This window comes from Tachypleus tridentatus, chromosome 10 (genome assembly GCF_004210375.1).
Source record: "Tachypleus tridentatus isolate NWPU-2018 chromosome 10, ASM421037v1, whole genome shotgun sequence".
NCBI classification, from domain to species: Eukaryota; Metazoa; Arthropoda; class Merostomata; order Xiphosura; family Limulidae; genus Tachypleus; species Tachypleus tridentatus.
The window spans coordinates 29,266,375-29,286,098 of NC_134834.1; the positions used below are offsets into that span (position 1 = coordinate 29,266,375).

Below are 19,724 nucleotides of genomic sequence, written 5' to 3' on the forward strand. Positions count from 1 at the left end.
GATTATGATTAAAGATCATGTTCTACTCCTCCCCAACCTTGTTTTTACAGAGTATTAATGTTAAGAATGTCCAAACAAAATCTTATTAGACCCCTTCTCTCTCTCATAAAAGCGCTTTATCTGCGTGGCTGACAAAGTAAAATTCCCGGTAACGTATCTCCAAACCTGCGTGGCTTAGCTTACACGTAACCAATATATTTTACGTTTCTTTCCTACGTACAACTTACAAACACTGTTGCGGTATTAAGAGATATTTGTTTTACGTCATTCTTTATTTGAAACCTACATGGTTGTGCTTACACGTAAACAATACACTTTACATTTCCTTCCTTTATAAAGCATGCAAAAACTGTTGGGGTATTTTTAAACTTTTTATTATTTTTCGTTTCGTTTTGGCCTGCAAAACTGCTGTCAATTTCAACGTAGTTGAAAAATAATCAACCAATAATATCTGAAAGAAAAAAATAGTTGTTTGTTTCTTTTCGGGTTTGCCCGGCAGGTGGGTTAAGGCATTCGACTTGCAAATTGAGGGTCGCGGGCTCGAATCCCCGTCGCACCAAATATGCTCGCCCTTTCACCCGTGGGGGCGTTATAATGTGACGGTCAATCTCACTATTCGTTGGCAAAAGAGTAGCCCAAGAGTTGGCGGTGGGGGATGATGACTAGCTGCCTTTCATCTAGTCTTACACTGCTAAATTAGGGACGGCTAGTGCAGATAGCCCTCGTGTAGTCTTGCGCGAAATAAAAATAAAATTTCAAGCTCGTAGTTTTATCATCAACGCAATTTTTCCAAAGATCAAAAAGGCGTGAATATATATATCATATGGCTCAGAAGGTTATCACGTTTCTTTGTTATGAAGTTCAAACAGTATACTGTTAACATAATAAATATATTTTCTGGCAAACAATAAACAGCTTTGATCGCTTTTGACATTTTCTTTTCATAAATAGTAATTACACACCACATTGTTTTGTAATTTGGGGTAAAGCACTATCTATACTTTAAGAGACAGTTAACATTTAAACATTATATTGTACAACAAGCAATTTATCTAATTGAAAGACAATGCAATTTGTGTATTTAAATCGAATTTGTCTTTTCGTATCACAAAGTATGTGGGTCCGCATATATAATAATACACACAACGAGGAAGTAGGCGTGGTATACTTTGTTTTATAAACGTGTCATACAATGGGCGTAACGTGAAGGTGGTTCATACTAACAAATATTTTCAAATAGCGAATCGAATGGGCTTCCGGATAATATATGTTAGATTTCTGAGAATAATAACAGCTAAATAAACAAAAGTCATGATAGGGTGCTCAACCAATTAAACATGTAGCCAGTAGACGCCTAAAAAATTCTAAGAAAATACAAATATTTAATTTCTATCTTTTTTCCTGTTCACACTTCTAAAAATTGGATTCGATATAAAACGTTAACGACTTTCTTCATTACTTGTGTTCTGTATGTTTGTTTTGAATTTCACGAAAACCTCCAGGAGGGCTATCTCTGCTAGCCGTCCCTAATTTAGCAGTGAAAGATCAGAGGGAAAGCAGGTAGTCATCACCAACTTCCACCAACTCTTGAGCTACTTATTTAGCGACAAACAGTGAGATTAATCGTTATATTTTAACGCTCACACGTCTGAAAGGACTACAGTGTTTGGTGGGACGGGGATTCGAACCTGCGACCCTCGGATTGCGAGTGAAACGCCCTAACCACCTCGCCAAGTTTAGTATTAGTGGCTGCCTGGCAGTAGTATAAAAGAAGGTTAATCTTGTTACAAAAACTAAACCCACAAAAAATAATTCATTAAAGGATTAACAATTCCTGTCAATGGTACAAATGTGAACTGCGGACTTATAACGTTAAAAACTAGGTTTCGATATCTGTTATGAGAAGAACATAAATTAAACATTGTTAGCCTGTGGTTAACTACGAACAAATAAACTATTTAAAAACACATTTTTTTTTCTGTTTAGTACATATTAACTCAACCAGAGTTCCGGCACGGCCAGGTGGTTAAGGCGTTCGACTCGTCATCTGAAGGTCGAGGGTTCGAATTCTCGTCACATCTTACATGCTCACCCCTTCAGTCGTGGGGACGTCATAAAGAGTAGCTCAAGAGTTGGTGGTGGGTGGTGATGACTACCTGCCTTCCATCTAGTCTTACACTGCTAAATTAGGGATGGCTAGCGCAAATTGCCCTCGTGTAGCTTTATGCAAAATTTAAAAAAAACAACAAAAACAAACAAAAAGAGAAAAATTCATCCAGAGCACATTGCCAGACACCAGCACACGGGGCCCACGTCCCGTTTCTATTGGACAGTGCACCGAAACCGCCGTTGACGTCTTTAAAAGTCAGAATAAAAACAAAACATGATTGGTTTCGTAATGTACCGCCGAATATTTCCGCACCTATGGGCCCGAGTCTTGAATCTTTTACGCAACTTTCGAGGCTTCTGAACTCATCATAAAATTAATATCATAAGATTTAAGGAAAAAATTAATGAACAACATAAACAATTTGGTAATGAATCAGTTTGAATGAAAGAAGCGGGCATGGCCAGGTGGTGAGGTCACTTGACTCTTAATCGGAAGGTCACGGTTTCGAATCACCGTCACAACAAACATGCTCTCCCCTTCGGCCGTAAGGACGTTACAAAGTTCGATCAATTCCACAATTTGTTGGTTAAAGAATAGCTCAAAAGTTGACGGTTAGTGGTGTTTTGTCACTTTTCAATAAAAGAAATTTATAGCATAAAGTTACTCATAAAGCTTCCACTGCTATCAATTTTATGTACAGTACGTGAGAGAAATGATAAAGAAACAGCTTCACCTAGTTGTTGCGAATGGCCAGTTAAAGTATTATTTTATTTTTATTTTATTTTATTTAAAATAAAAAAATATTTTGAGATACAATGACGATCCCGGCATCGTTCCATTTGCCTTTTTTATGACGTTTGAAGAACTCAACAAAAATAAACCTGTAGAAGGTAACCAACTGTTGCTTGATGCATCGTTAAGCTCCCCCTAGTGGTACAGCGGACGTCGATGGACTTATACTGCTAGAAACCGGATTTTGATACCCGTCGTAGACAAAGCACAGATAGCACATTGTGTAGTTTTGTGCTTAATTATAAACAAACAAACAAATAGAATTCTCAAAAGTAAAATTCATCCACTTATTTATATACTTAACTTTTAGAGACAGAAGAAACAGTTAAATAATGGGTTTCTTTGATCATGGTTAAGCGTAAAACCACTCAATAGTCCCTCTGTGCTCTTCCCGTCACAGGTATCGTAATCCTGCAGACTTACCTCTGAGCCAGCAAGTATTGGTAGACCCCATCCGTAATAAAGAATAAATAATTAAAATTATATGTTCTTCAGCCAAGATAAAACAAGCAAACAAACAAAATATTTATATTATAAATTTATAGAGAACGAAACATTTTTATATTTGATACTGAAGTATGTGGTGCTTTCATATGTGTATACATTTAATTTACAGATGTCTAAGTCATGCTAACGGTATATACAAATTTCCAGATTAACTGATTAATAAAGTTTTACTTGCGAAAAACATTAGCTAATCCATGAAAATGGATAAGTTGTTAGGTACTGAAGAAGTGGATAAGTTGTTAGGTACTGAAGAAGTGGATAAGTTGTTAGGTACTGAAGAAGTGGATAAGTTGTTAGGTACTGAAGAAGTGGATAAGTTGTTGGGTACTGAAGAAGTGGATAAGTTGTTAGGTACTGAAGAAGTGGATAAGTTGTTAGGTACTGAAGAAGTGGATAAGTTGTTAGGTACTGAAGAAGTGGATAAGTTGTTGGGTACTGAAGAAGTGGATAAGTTGTTAGGTACTGAAGAAGTGGATAAGTTGTTGGGTACTGAAGAAGTGGATAAGTTGTTGGGTACTGAAGAAGTGGATAAGTTGTTGGGTACTGAAGAAGTTGATAAGTTGTTAGGTACTGAAGAAGTTGATAAGTTGTTAGGTACTGAAGAAGTTGATAAGTTGTTGGGTACTGAAGAAGTTGATAAGTTGTTGGGTACTGAAGAAGTTACTTTCTCACATCGAATAATTAAAAATTGAGATTTGCAGTGTGGAACATCTGTTTTCTGTTCGAAATAAAACAAACAAACAAAATAATTACAGCACATAACTAATAGTAAAAATAATAATACAAATTTACTCATAACTCTAAAAGTGATAAAAATGAGATTGTTTTACTTCGGTAATAAGAGAGATGATGCCGTAAAAAGGCACCCAGTGGCACAGCGGTATGTTTGGGGACGTACGACATTAGAAACCGGGTTTCGGTACCAGTAATGGACAGCGCACAAATAACCCATTGTGTAGTTTTGTACTCAACGTTAAACATACAGTAAAAAATACGGATAAGATAGTTTTACTTCGTGGGATAGGTCAGATGGTAAGCAATAAAATTAATATTCGTTGGAAAGATCAGGTCATAAGATATAAAGATAAGATTATCTTTTCTTTGTTGGAAAGATCAGGTCATAAGATATAAAGATAAGATTATCTTTTCTTTGTTGGAAAGATCAGGTCATAATATATAAAGATAAGATTATCTTTTCTTTGTTGGAAAGATCAGGTCATAAGATACAAAGATAAGATTATCTTTTCTTTGTTGGAAAGATCAGGTCATAAGATATAAAGATAAGATTATCTTTTCTTTGTTGGAAAGATCGGGTCATAAGATACAAAGATAAAATAATTTTTTCACTGTTGGAAAGATCAAGTTCTAATAAATAAAAATAATATTGTTTTACTTCATTAGAAAGATCAGGTCCTAATCAATAAAAATAATATTGTTTTTTCTCTGTTGGAAAGATAAGGTCATAAGATATAAAGATAAGATTATCTTTTCTTTGTTGGAAAGATCAAGTCATAAGAAAGAGATAGGATTGTTTTACTTCTTTAGAAAGATCAAGTCATAAAAAAAAACAAGCCCACCGCTAGTATGGCGGTAAGTCTACGGATTTATAACGCTACAATCAAGGGTTCGATTCTTTTCGGTGGGCTCAGAAGATAGCCCAATGTTGCTTTGCTATAAGAAAACACACACACACACACACGAGAAATAACGATAATATTTTTTATTATTTGTTTGAAAGATCAGATCGTAAGAAAAAAATGTGAGATAGATCATACTGTAAACAAAGCTTGGTTTAATAGAATGATTACTATTCTATCAGCAGTTTCGGAGATATAGTCATGAAAACAACTTAAAGGTTGTACATTTTAGGCCTTAAAGTTACTGAATTCCTAAAACTTGTCATGAATGGAGAGGTCCTTAAAAACAACACAAAATTGTTAATGTGTTTATGATTGTGTGCATGCTTAGGTTGAAGGAATAGGTAGAAATGTTCTAGTACATTCCTAAAAGTGTTTCACATATTATCTCACTACGTGTCGGCCCGACATGGGCAGGTGGCTAAGGCGCCCGACTTGTAATCTGAGCATCGCGGGTTCGAATCTCCTTCATACCAAACATGTTCGTCCTTTCAGCCGTGGGGGCATTATAAGTGACGGTTAATCCCACTATTCGTTGATAAAAGAGTAACCCACGAGATGGGTGATGATGACTAGCTGCTTTTTCTCTAGTCTTGCACTGCTAAATTAGGGACAGCTAGCGCAGATATCCCTCGTGTAGTTTTGCGCGAAATTCAAAACAAACCACTATGTGTCATGTTTGCTAACGTGATAAAAAATTTGCTTTTATTTGAAGTTTATACACAATTGTTATTTATTTATATTAACCCTTCCGGAAGAATTTCCCTAAACCGCTCCACAGCTTGGTGTGAGAGAAGTAGGGCACATTAGAGACAAGCTGCAACAGCACTTGAGGTAACGTTGTAGCGATCAGATGTCAATCATGCTCTCATGGTCAGTATCATATACGATCACTTAAGTATAAGTAAAGCTTGTGCAAAATCTTACTGCTAGCAGAAAAGAAAAAAGTTAAAATATAAAATATTTACATGTCATTGTAACTGCAAAATGCAGCTCATATCGTGCGAATTAAGAGTATAATAAAAATATTTTTAAAATAAACCATATTAGGACCATCTGAAATATGTTTTTACCATTTCAATTTTGTTAGTATAAAATATCCCATGTACGGTATGGCCAGATGGTTATGACGCTCTATTCGTGAACTGAGGGTCGCAGGATCGAATTCTAACCACACCAAACATGTTCGCCCTTTCAGCCGTGGGGGCGATATATTGTGAGGGGCAATCTCACTATTTGTTGGTAAAAGAATCGCCCAAGAGCTGGGTGGTGATGACTAGCTGCTTTCATTCTAGTCTTACACTACTAAATTAGGGAGGGCTAGCGCAGTTAGCCCTCGTGTAGCTTTGCGTGAAATTCATAACAAAATAAATAACATATTCGCGTTCTGCTGTGAGCTTCACAGTTACTTTTGTAACTACATCAAGAAGGAAGGAATCGTACTTAAAATAATTCTGACCAAAAGCATTAGGAGATTCACCGATGTGATTCTACTACCTTATAAGTAGAAGTACTCACATATATTTATGATTGGCTTCCCTGTGATCCCCAAAATGACCAGGACTATAATTTCCGATGCAAAACTCGAGTTTAGCGATTCGACAAATCTACTTCTAGACTCTCGTTATGTTTCTTTTACCTTCCAGACGCTCTCTAGCCCTTTGGTACCCCAAAAGATGTCCGTATTTAAGAGAAAAACAAAACACAACAAACCTGTCAAGATACATAGCCGCGGTACCTAAGTACGTGTGCCAAGTTTAGTCTTACTGGCTTGTGAGTCGATGTTTAAACACGTTTTCAATAAATAGAAGAACAGGTCAAAGGACAGAAATTCTGATAACAAATTCCATTTCAGAGATCGGATATACCTACTAATAAACCTCCATCGTGCCGAGGTGACCTTTTGGCTTCGTCAGTTAGGATCTAAGCCATATAGGTAGCAACACTGCTTGGGTCCCCCCTGACTCAGTTTGTCAAGTTTGGTCATGCTATCTCTATTACTGTAAGAATGAGTTTGTGGAAAAAACAAACAAATAAACTTCACGTACAACTAGCCCGGCATGGCCAAGCGCGTTAAGGCGTGCGACTCTTAATCTGAGGGTCGCGGGTTTGCATCCGTGTCGCGCCAAACATGCTCCCCTCTCAGCCGTGGGAGCGTTATAATGTGACGATCAATCCCACTATTTGTTGGTAAAAGAGTAGTCCAAGAGTTGGCGGTGGGTGGTGATGACTAGCTGCCTTCCCTCTAGTCTTACACTGCTAAATTAGGGATGGCTAGCACAGATAGCCCTCGAGTAGCTTTGTGCGAAATTCCAAAACAAACAAACAATTCACGTACAACTAGAATAAATATAGGATAAATTTTTATTGACATTTATTTTTGTATTTATGGAAACGCTACTAAAGCTATATACCACCCTTCTTATTTTTTTAACAATTTACCAGAGAGAAGTCCCTACCCTCTACCATACATCCTATGGAATTGAGTTTCGCTTTCACAGTACATTAAAAGCTTAAAGTTCGGAAGATATTTTGTAGATTCAAACCCAACGAGTTTCGAAATCTAAAGCTTTACCATAAAACCATCTCCCGTCTTTCTTTACATTTAAACGTCTTCTTAAGAGAGTATCAATGAATAACTTTATATCGAGAGGTTACTTACTGCCATTAGCATCAAACCTGACTCTTTTTTTCCCGACATAAACGCATTACTTAATAAAGTATACCATTGCTGATTTACATATTTGTTATGAAGTTTCATAAGATGAATAAATAATAATCGATATTACTTTTTAAAAAGTGTAATTTAAGCAAACACAAAATTGTATTTTTAATTAAAAAGCAAATCGTTATTTATGTATACAAGTTTTGGAAGACGTTGCTACAAATAGTGAAATAAATATTAATATAGTAGTATCATATTATAACATTGCATAACATAACATAATGTTTAAGGAACAACAAATGACTTGATGGTAAATTTCGGCTGTTCTATCCTATAAAATAAACTATTATAAATTTAAAAACAAAATATTAAAGTTAACCTTTATTATTCATATTGTTTCCAGGTTTTCTTTTAAACTTGCTCGGCATGGTCAGGTGGGTTGAGGCGTTCGACTTGTAATCTGAGTCCAAGTGCACCAAACGTGCTTGCCATTTTAGCCGTGTGAGCGTTATAATGTTACGATCAATCCCATTACTCGTTGGTAAAAGAGTAGCCCAAGAATTAGCGGTGAGTATTGATGACTAGTTGCCTTCCCTCTAGTCTTACACTGCTAAATTAGGGACGGCTAGCGCAGATATACCTTGAGCAGCTTTGCGCGAAATTCAAAACAATCAAACTCTTAAACTTACTTAGATTTACTGCCTCCACGACAATCAAAAGAAGCCCATTCGAGAGGCCAACCTCCATGTTAGATTTGTTTATTTGTTATTTATTTCGCTATTTCAGTTTTTATTTCATGACTAAATATTTGAAAGACTATATATGGTATGATTACCATCAGAATAAAGATATGCAAAAATGCTTAATTTGTGAGTATTTACTGAAGTTGCATGAAAATATTTATTAAATACTATAATATATTTAAAAGTTTAATATTTTTTCTTGAGAAGAGGGCGCTAATGTATGACTTCACTTTGCGGTTCGTATTATTATTACAAGTTATCTTAGGCATTTTTTTCAATCTGATTTATATTTATTCTTTTTATTTGGCATTGGAGTTTTATTTTATTCATAAATTTATTCGTTCATCCCAATTTATGTGGTTATTTTAGTTTGTATAAATGGAATAGGTATGTGTGGTTTACTTGCAAGAATCAGCTATTTTCAGCACATGTTAAGCCTAACACGTTAGTATAGAACACGTGCAATTTAAAACAATTTTGTTGGTAAACTTATCTTTTAACTGGTAATATTATTATTAATGTATATTAGACATCACCTGAACCAGTTAGATAAAATGTGAAGGTTTTGATGGAAACTAATGATTAATTTTTAGAGACGTATTCTTCATATGGACGAGTTTAATTTTGAAGTACTGTAGTTCGTATATAGTACTAATCACTAATGTAATACCAATAGTACTTTATACTTAATACTGAAGTACTTTATATACTAGTACTACTGTTAATGTTATAACTAGTACCATACGTATTGAACCATTTATGATGATAATCAGTGATAAGAATGCACTCTGAAAAAAACAAACTAAAAAAGGTACAATGCTGCAATACATTCCATCCAATGTGGATTTGCACAAAACTACATTTTACTTCATTGTCTCTGCATATATAGCGTAGGTATATTTAAGCTCAACATTAGTCATCTCCCATCTTTCTCTAAATGTATGCTTACCATCACCTTTTCCAAATCAATTTAAACACTGGTCTAGATAATTAAAAAAATCGTTCCCTGGTTTTCTTAGTGTATAAAGTATGTTTATACTGATTGTCAGTGTTGGTGCTAAGCATGAAAACTGAAGCATAAAAGTAAGGGTTACAACAAGTTTTATGTGAAAATATATAATTAGAAGAAAGAAATTTATGGAAATTGTTACCATACTAGGTTTATCAGATTTCCAGAGTGAAAATCTATGACATTTTGGTCACCCTGAAAAGACTTTAAATTATAACCAAACACTTTTTGTTTTTTCTGTATAATCTGATAGTTCTCAATTTCTACAACTGTGCATTGACATGTGAAGTTAAAGAAATGTAGCTAAGAGGGAGGAAATGCTGTATCATATGATTAATGGCTTTGTTCATCAAAGGTTAACCAGTTTGAAGTGTGGGATTTGTAGTTTTAAATATCAATTGTGGCTGCTGGTTTTAACATTATGATGGTAGATTCTTGTTAGTTGCATTTGATTTTGTACAATCTTTTCATTTATCACCTTTAAAGGTAAAAATATCACATTATAAGCTATCATATTTTTTTGCCCTAGCTATGTAAAGGGAAATAGTGTTTGAAGTGCCTTATTTATTTTAATAGTTAATCCAGTTTTTGTTACTTGTTAACTTTGCAATCCATTTAATTCTTCCATAGAAATGTTTGAGGATGGAACTCTCACAACTTTGAGTGATTCCTGTTGTATTGGTTGATAATTTAAGTAACTTTTTTGTTGTAAAACAATTTCTTTAGCATGATAACCAAGATTTTTTGCTATGTTTTGTCTTTCAAAGCCTGTTAATATCTGTATATTAATATTGGATTTAATAGGCATGTAATATATCAAAGTATTAAACTATGCATATATTAGCATATGAGAAATATATATACATAAGTATATATTTAGTCAAAAAATACAAATAAGTTAAAAACAAACTGAAGAAAGTTATCTTAATTTACCATAGCTAAGTCAATTGTTTGAATACACATTATTAAACAAAACAAAAAAATACTCAAAGCTTTGAGTAGCAATTAAATATTATCAAACTTTTTCTTAAATTAAATGCATCTATGTTTGAAGGTAATTCATTTCAAATGCTAACCACCCTGTTAAAAGAGGAAAACTGTCTCAATAGATATTGATTTCTGACCATTCTTACCATTAAATTAACAAAAAAATGATGCGTTAACACTATCAATCCCTTTATCAGTCTTAAACACATTATATCCCTTCTTAAAATTTCAGAGATCTTAACTTTTCTACCCCAGGTATCATTTTGATAGCTCTCATTTAATAGTTACAACCTAAATGCTATTTACTCAGTCACTAACATCAGCAAGGATGGCTAAAGAGACTAATGAACTAAATGACTGACACCTTTCTCTTCCATAACACTCTTCAAGTTATTCCCATAAAGATTATACTCATATTTTGAATTGTGATATCTTCCATGCATCTAATATAACTAAAAATCATCTACTAATTTTTTTTGCCCAACTCATCCAATAATCCAAATCCTTTTGTACAGCAGTAGTATCCTCTTCATAGTTAGCAACACTCGGAACTTTAATATCATCAGAAAATTTAAATAATTATTGAACATTACTTGATCTTTGTCATTTTTATAAATGAAAAAAAAATCAAAAGTACTAACACTGAACCATGAAGTATCACACTTGTTACATTAATCCAGTTTGACTGAATTTCATTTATAAGAACCCTCTGGTTTCTTCCATCAATCCACTCTTCTTTCCAGTTAGTTAATTTATTCCCCTTACCTATAGAGATAAGTTTCTTTGAAAGTCTTTTAAATCCAGGTTTACCAAACCTACACCCGTACTTTCATCTATATTGGAAGTAATATTTTCAAAACATGTCAAACGATTTATAAGGCAAGATTTTCCCTTTGTGAAACCATGTTGACTAACCAATAAAATTCTAAATTTTGTTAAATGACTTTTTATAGGTCCCATGTCATTCCAAAACATTATGCTATATATATTTTTAAAGCTTTAGTTATAGAATTTTCTGTAATTTTATGCAGTGTAAGTCTTATTAGCGAATAGGACCAAAAGTGTTAAATATTTCTGACTAAAATATTAACATTTTCATATTTGTTTAATAACAGAAATTGTACTTAAGAGAACTCTACAGTAGTATACTTTTTTTTTTATGACTATCTTTTCATACTTATATTCTATTAGGTGGGATGGGGCTAGTATCTTCCTACATGGCTATTGTTTTTTTATAGTGTGTATTACTGAAATCTTTGTATAGATGTAGCTCCTTTTTTCATAAATTACACAATGATTCCAGTGTTTCTTACACATGCTAGAGTCTTTAAATATGAAGAAGGAACTATATTAACTTTATATTGTGATTACTTACATGGAAAGTTGGCCCAAGCAAAAAAAATCTATGATCCTAGCAGTCTCTATTATTGACTTATTGAAAAGAGTTCAGAAGTTGTCAGGGATGGGAGGGTTATCTTAGAAGGACAGATTAATGTTTTTAATCTTATTTTCTCTTAAGAAAAGAAGAGTAAGAGGTAACCATATGGATGTTTATAATATTATTTAGGAGCTCGAAGGAATAAAAGCCTATGATTTCTTTGTACTTGTATTGTTAGTACAATAAGATGAAGTGACACCAGTTTAAGATTTGGGAAATACAAGTTAGGCTCCAACTGAAAGTTTTATTTTTTATACAATATAATTAGTTTGTGCAATGATTTGCTATCAGCAGTAATGTAGACTGGCACTTTGTAAGAGTTTAGGAGGAAAAATCAAATATTTTGTGTAAAATAAAACATGGGTTACATTTTTCAATGGTTGGTGTGCAAGGACAGTTATAAAGGAGCAAATGGTTCCATTTTGTCTGTGCATGATGTTATGTTGTTATAAGCACCAAATGGTTCCATTTTGTCTGTGCGTGATGTTATGTTGTTATAAGCACCAAATGGTTTCATGGCATCTGCATGTGATGTTACATTATTATAATAAGCAAAAGGTTCCATGCTATCTGTATGTAATATTATTTGTTATTGCAGTGTAAGTCTCTGCATCATTATCATAATGAACAAATGGTTCCATGTTATATTATTAAAAGACCAATAGTTCCTTGTATTCCATATGTGACAGTACATTCTTATAAGGATTAGTTATACAAGAAAGAATGTGATTGATTATCTGGAATATTGAGGATGTTAGAGCTGAGCAGTTAGTGGAATGCATTCTACTACATAACTAAACTTGCATAAGATGTACATAGTTAAAATAATAAAAAAATAGCTGTGATTGGAAACAAGTTTTGATTAGTTGATTATTTTCTTGACATTAGTTGATTTAATTATAGTCAATGAATTGGTTGTTTTGTGTTATACTAAACAATGTAATTGATGGTTATAGGTAGTTTACTGAGTTAGTTGCTCGGTTCAAATGGATTTCTTTTAACATCCAAATTTCTGGTTGGCTAGTGAACTTTCGATTCATTGGTCAGTTACTTGTCCCATGGTATGACAGATGCATTTTGTATATTCAGACTTGTGCTAATAATGCATCAGAGTATAGAGGCCAAGACTTACAGAAAAGAAACATATTGAAGCCATGGATATTATCATGAAATTCACTGAAAAATACTCCCAATACAGATCCAGAGCTTATTTTATTAGATTTGGTAGAATCAAGAGTTGGATGTTGATTATGGACTACAGAAGCTTCATGGAAGTCAACTTGTACCTCAACATCTATAATATAGAGGAAAGGATTTCTTAGTGTTGACAGTTACATAAGGCTGCTTCGTGAAGATCAAGCTCTCCATCTACTGCAGGTTTTTGTACATACAATTGGAAGATGTACAGTAAGGTAAAAAATAGCAACAACAAAAAAGCTTGCAATGGATCAAACAGTTAAAGATGTTACTTTAAACAGTAATCTCTATTTTCTCTAAGATGAAAACCTGAACAGCTACAACTGTGTGAATTGAAAGTGTGAGCAGAATCTGGAAACTGTAGTTGTGAGCATTAGAAGAAGAAACTTGTGGGAGTGAAGGATTTTACAAGGATAAGCCAATGAGATTAGTGATTTACAGACTAACTTTATAGATTAAGACATTTACTTTTGTTTAAAAATACCAAAAGTATAATAAAAATGTGCTTTTTATTTTTGTGTAAAGAAAAACTGCTTAATAAGAAAATCATTTTGCTTCATAAAGGCCTGTAATTGACTTTATTGCAAACAATACTTTATGGTGTTTACCTTAAGTATTTAATAAAGTAAATCTGGTTTTAAAAAACAAAAGTGGGAAAACACTTTCTGGAAAGTTAGTATACATAGTAAAATTATGCCTAAAATAATATATGAATAACAAGGAACTAGTTGATATTTTAAGGCTGTCCTTCTTGCATCCATTCTTGAGAAAAGCAAACTTCACCTCATATTTTTGAGAAATCATTTATTCCTCTCTTAAAATATTATATAGTGCCATTCTTCACCACTCCTGATGTAGCTGATTCTGTAAGACAATCAATCAAACTGTTTTAACTGGAGTCTATCTTCTCTTTTTTTTTCCATATCTTAAGCTTGTATCCTTTATAAAGAAGTTGTGGGTGTTTATCATTCCTTAGATAATTTTATAAACTTCCATAAGACCATATCTTGCCTCTCTTTTCTCAAGAGAAAATAAGTTCATAGATCTTAATTCATTTCTGTTATATAACTCATGTCTAAAGATATCCTCATAGCCTTTTTTTTGTGAATCCTTCCCATTAAGTCAGTATCATTTCTTTGAAAAATTTTACTCTGTATCCTAAGTAAGGCCTAACAAATGATATGTACAGAAGAATGATTACAGTATATCTCTTGACTTCTTATGATTATTACTAAATATACATACTAAGTTGTATTACCTCTTGCATCATAATAGTAACAAGGTTCAGTGTGTATTCCCCCCTTGGGGAAGCCAGGGATTTCCCAAATATCCCTTCTTCTAAACTGCTGAACTCATCAACATCTTAGTTCCTTGACCCTGTAACTTGCACAAATATAAAACTTTTCATTTAACCACTTAAGGATATTGTGTGTTTTGTAAAAACTTTTACTGGGATTCCCTGAAAGCAGATCCCGAATTTGGCTTTGATTTATATTGCTGCATGTAAATAAATATGTTTATTAATTACAGTTTGTGACTTCTTAAAGAAATTAAATTTGCATTATAGTAGTAATGATTATTAAACTAAAAATGTGTGAAACAGTAGTTTAGGTATTAAATATGTATTACAGTGGTCCTGTAAATGTGAGTCGTAGTACTTAAACTATTCATCACTTTTGATAAGCATTTCATATTTGTCATACAGATGTATTTGAAGAATTACTATAGAAAATTCAGGTATACATTAAAGTTCGTTTTATCTTCACATTTTTTTACCTTTTGTGTGTGTAGTTTCTTTGAAATTAGTACTTTCTTATTTCTTGGTGAATTAATTTTTAATTTTTATTTATATTTTTCTTTTGTGAATTTTATGCTTTATTCTTGTTTTCCTTTTTTCTTTATAACCATGTTAACTTGAGCATTTTAAGTAATATGATTGTTGGATGTTTTCTGAATAATGGGTCACACCTTCACTTAAGTTCATGTGGATATAGCCCAGAAGTTTATGCTTATGGTCACATTTCTTAAAGTTATTCCATGAGTCAGTAACAGTTTTTTGTAATGATTTATTTTATGGTATTAAACAGATCATTCCTTTAAAACTTAGAACAGCTTAGGACACCCAAGTAATGATTAATATTAGTTGCACATGTATACCTAGTAATGAGCATAGTTAATTACAGGTTTGGGTAGCTCACAGATTTGTGATTATCCTGAATCCATATCTAAGCTAATCATGGAAAAGAATCATTATAATAAAATAATAAAAAATAAATTAGAAAAAATAAAAAATTAAAAATAGATATGTATATTCCAACCAACAGTGTTTATCTGCACTGTGGTAAAAGTTAGGCTTTGCTCAACTAGTTTAAGAGATTTAGATTAGTCCTAAATAATAAACTAAGTGAGTAATATGAAATAATATATAATAATAAAAGTAATAACTAATACTATTAATTAATCTTAAAGAAAGAATAGAATATAACTTATCTTAAGATCTGCTTAGAATAAAGGAAATAACTCAGATTAGTAAAGGTTATTTAAAGGTGCTAATCATATCTTGTGACATCATTGATGATGTGTAATTTTCCAGTTTGTATATGCAGCATATTTTTATATAAAATTGGTGCTTTATCTTAATTAAAGTTATAATTCAAATCTTGCAGGAGTGTCAGAAAACTACTTAAAATATGCCACCAAAGAAAAAAGACTCTGAAACTGGTAAACCTCTACTCATTGGACGAGTAGGAACAAATTTAAAAGTTGGAATTGTAGGACTCCCAAATGTTGGGTAAATAAACCATGAGATTTAATTGTATGGAACACTTTTATTAAGTTAAGATTTCAATATTTTGAGAGCATGTAAAAATTTTTGTGTTATTTTGATCACTTGTCTTTTGATGAGTATAATATGGTTAGGTTGTTTGTTGTACTTTAATGAATGTAGTACATTTGGATGTGTAAAATAAAACATTAGTGAGATGGAAAATCAAACTCTACACCATTTCTTTATATTTGATTTCATTTTGTGATGAAAAGTTCATATGATTAAAATTTGTGGGTTTGAATTTGGTTTGTTAAAACTGTTTTACCAACCATAGTCATTAACATTATTTACATACCTTTTCCTTGGTTTCAAAACTGGTCTTTTTGAAACATTGGATTGTTTTATCTTTTATTTCATTTTATTTTATAACTATATATTTAACTAAATATATGGAAGTAAAAAATAAAATCCTAACTGCTAAGTTTGTCAGCTGACACCAGCATTATTGTGGTATTTTTAGATAGTGATTTCCATTCAAGTATCAGATAGGTCTATTTAATAACAGGAGGGCTGAGCAGGAAGTTTACAAAATAGGTATTTTGAATTTCAAAACCAGCTGAATTTCAAGCTGGGTGAAAATAAACAGATCGGACACATCTGATGGCAATTGAAAACAATTTTTATCAGCAACACAGTAAATGAAAATAGTGTGAATATTTGTGTACACAAATGGATAATTTCCATTACCATTTAAGTGAAAGAATCAGGACTGTGGTGAACTAAACTCTTACACAAATGGATAGAACTGAGAACAGTATTTGTTGGTTGGAACACAGACATCATCCACTGGACTAGTAAAGGACATTAACGTCATTGAGCCTATCAATTTTTAAGTTGCAGTAATGTCCTACAGGGTATAGATATTTGTTACCAAAGGCAACTAGAATTAAACAATTTCAATGGTTTTCTGGAGCACGTTTTTACCAAGACTGTATAGAAACAGACTAAATGAGAATTTTAAATATTTCTCTGTTAATGAAGGCAGTGGAAAATGCATCCATCAATGGGGAATTCCTAATATTTTTGAAATTTTAGTGCATTTGCTAGTGTCAGAAGATTTCTTGAGATTTTCAACTGTTATTCAATTAATTTTAGGCATTAGTCTGCTGTCTCTTGAATTCAACATAATAATTTAAAATATAGAACCTCAGTGTGAAACTGCTAAGCCTACTAGTTCGTGGTGTTACCATTTTCCAGTTATTTTTCTTTTTATGATATTTTAGTGTGTTTGCATGTATGTTTAGTGAATTTCCTGAGATTTTGTTTTTCAACTGATTTATACAATATCAAATGTATAAAAAATTAAAATATTGAAACTGTTAATCATAAATACTTTTAGTGGCAGTTAGTGAACACTCATTTGCTTTGCAAATAATATATATACATGTTTCATTGAAAGTTTTGGTGGGTGAAATAGTACATGTGAATTAACTTGAGATTCAGTGAAGTGTTTGAATTTTCAAAACCCGTGTTTGTTTGGAAAGGTATATCATGCATTTTAAGTTTATATTAGGTGGTGGTCTACTACTTAGCTAAGTGAGCAAGATAGAGCGACTTTCAAAAAATATGTTATGGATAAAAAATTAGTGAATTTCATATTTTTGTATTAATTACCAATTGACTGTTACTTTTGAGTATTTCTTTAAAATTATAAAAATCTGATGTTTTTACATTAAAAAATGTTATATAGAATAATAAAATAACCTTTACATTCAAAATAGAATCTTTCTAATGAATGCACACCTACTTTAATATGAAAATGAAGAACAGGAAGACCACAATAATGTATCTAATATTCGAACTTTTCAGAATACACATTTACTGTCATTCGTAACCTGTAATTAAAGATATCAAGGTATTCTTAATTGTGATACAATGAGATAATGAAAAAATGTGAAAGAAAAAGAACAGAGTACAAGTAACTGAATAATAGATTTGTAAAACAAAGATTAAAATTTACTTTTCTGTATGCTTAGATTAGCCTTGTAAATAACCAGTTTACTGCTAGAAAATCTTTTGTGGTATCTATAGTGTTTTGACAGCCTTGTACAAAATCTAAAACAATTCATACAAACTTCTGTACCTTTCATTCAAAAATAACATTTCTACAGGACACTCTGAATAAGAACAGTTTCCCTAAACTCTTCTTAGAAAATGTAATAAATAAATTACCAGCAAACAACTTGGTGTTGCAAGGAAACCTCATTCTTTTTTCTAAGTTTTTACTAATTCTAATTCTTCCATTTTTAGGAAAGCAAAACAGTATTTTAAAAATTCCATAAACTGATTAAGAATATCTAAACTATATCATACATCATTTACAATTCAACTTTCTGGTTGATTCAGAACAAGTTTCATTACAATGACGTAATGTCTTGCATTCGTTAATTGGGGAAAGAGTAAGATACAGTGTCAGTTAAACATGAGCCTATGAAGATATGGGAATAACGTAAGTACTGTTTGGAATTATAACAAGTTTGTCTCCCCTGTCTGCACACTACATGTGAAGTAGTATTAACGTATTATATTTATAAATGACTTTAGAATTCTGGCATCAGAGTCATCTAATCAAGAATTGTTCACAAAAGTATTCTGCAAATATCCCATGAATGCCTAAATTTTAACAGTAAGCATAACAATAAATGTATGTAAATTAATATTGTACGTAATTGCAGATTACTGATGTTGGAAGAAGTATGTCTTGTAACAATTAAATATTAAGTATTTTTGTAAGCTGTGTTTTCAGTGTAGTAGTTTAAATGATGTCTGAATGAAGCTGCCAGTCTTAATTATATTTAGATACATAAATTTAAAAAGATAGGCCTGGAATACTTAGAAAGTTCTGAGGTTGTGATATAATAGTACATTCAAAGTTAGATTATAAATATAACACAGTTGTGAAGCATGCAGAGCTGTCTGAAGTTTTTCAAGAGCAGTGTGAGTTGAAAGAGATAGTGTGTAATTTTTTTTTTTTTTCAAAATAGAGGGTTGAAACATTCAGTGTGTTTTCATGAAGTGCTGGGATTTGTATTTGGTGTCACACTTATCCAGTTACTTTGTACAAATAAGTTGATTTGTTCTACAATAGTTAACGTCACTTGTTATGTAGGCTTATAAAAAGTTATGGCTGTGTACAAGTGTTCAATCTTGAAGAAATATTAGGAATGTATTATCAGTTAATGGACTGAACATTGAATTATTTTCAACAGATAATTTAACTGAACAAAGAAAGAACAATGCTACAACAATAAGTTATTAATCTTTTCATTCTTTTGAATTACATTCATATAATATGGTCACAAATGTTTGAACATTGTCTGTGAAACTTTTCACGGTTAGGTAATTTTCTTTAAAAAATTGAGCATAATTTACAAGTGCCTTAAAATTCGTGCTAAATTTAAATTTTAAAGTAGAAGTTTATGATGATGAATTTAGATGTTTTATTCAAAGAATCAGGCTTAAAGCTACTTATAAATCTGTGATAATGAAGCTGATGGAACCCCATTGATTAGTATTAATTTTGTTTTACTCCAGAAAATCCACGTTTTTTAACGTTCTCACAGCAAGTCAAGCTCAAGCAGAAAACTTCCCATTCTGCACCATAGATCCAAATGAAAATAAGTATTGATTTGATTTTATAATACGTTTTAAATTATCTAGTTGAAGGATGTATCGGTGTGTGGGGGAATGTTTTTATTTTAAAAATATATTGCAACATGATCAAGTAACTCTTTGCTGTGTGTTCAGGTTTACTACTCAACAAAAGGGAAATATTGGATATTACTTTGTTCTTTCATATTGGGAGATTTTCC

General features: G+C 32.2%; 1 protein-coding gene across 6 annotated transcripts in view; it reads left to right on the top strand.

Moving 5' to 3' along the window:
• Window positions 1-8,631: 8,631 nt before the first annotated feature.
• Window positions 8,632-19,724, top strand: part of LOC143228961 (obg-like ATPase 1) — a 54,427-nt gene continuing 43,334 nt past the window's right edge. For 3 of the 6 annotated variants that reach the window (XM_076460490.1, XM_076460495.1, XM_076460496.1), the window contains exons 1-3: window positions 8,632-8,690; window positions 15,752-15,876; window positions 19,447-19,529. In XM_076460490.1, coding sequence (XP_076316605.1) covers window positions 15,776-15,876; window positions 19,447-19,529 — 184 coding nt within the window. In that variant the 5' untranslated portion in view covers window positions 8,632-8,690; window positions 15,752-15,775. Of the gene's footprint in view, window positions 9,345-15,751; window positions 15,877-19,446; window positions 19,530-19,724 lie in introns of all 6 variants that reach the window. The other 3 variants (XM_076460494.1, XM_076460491.1, XM_076460492.1) reach the window with 3 other exon arrangements.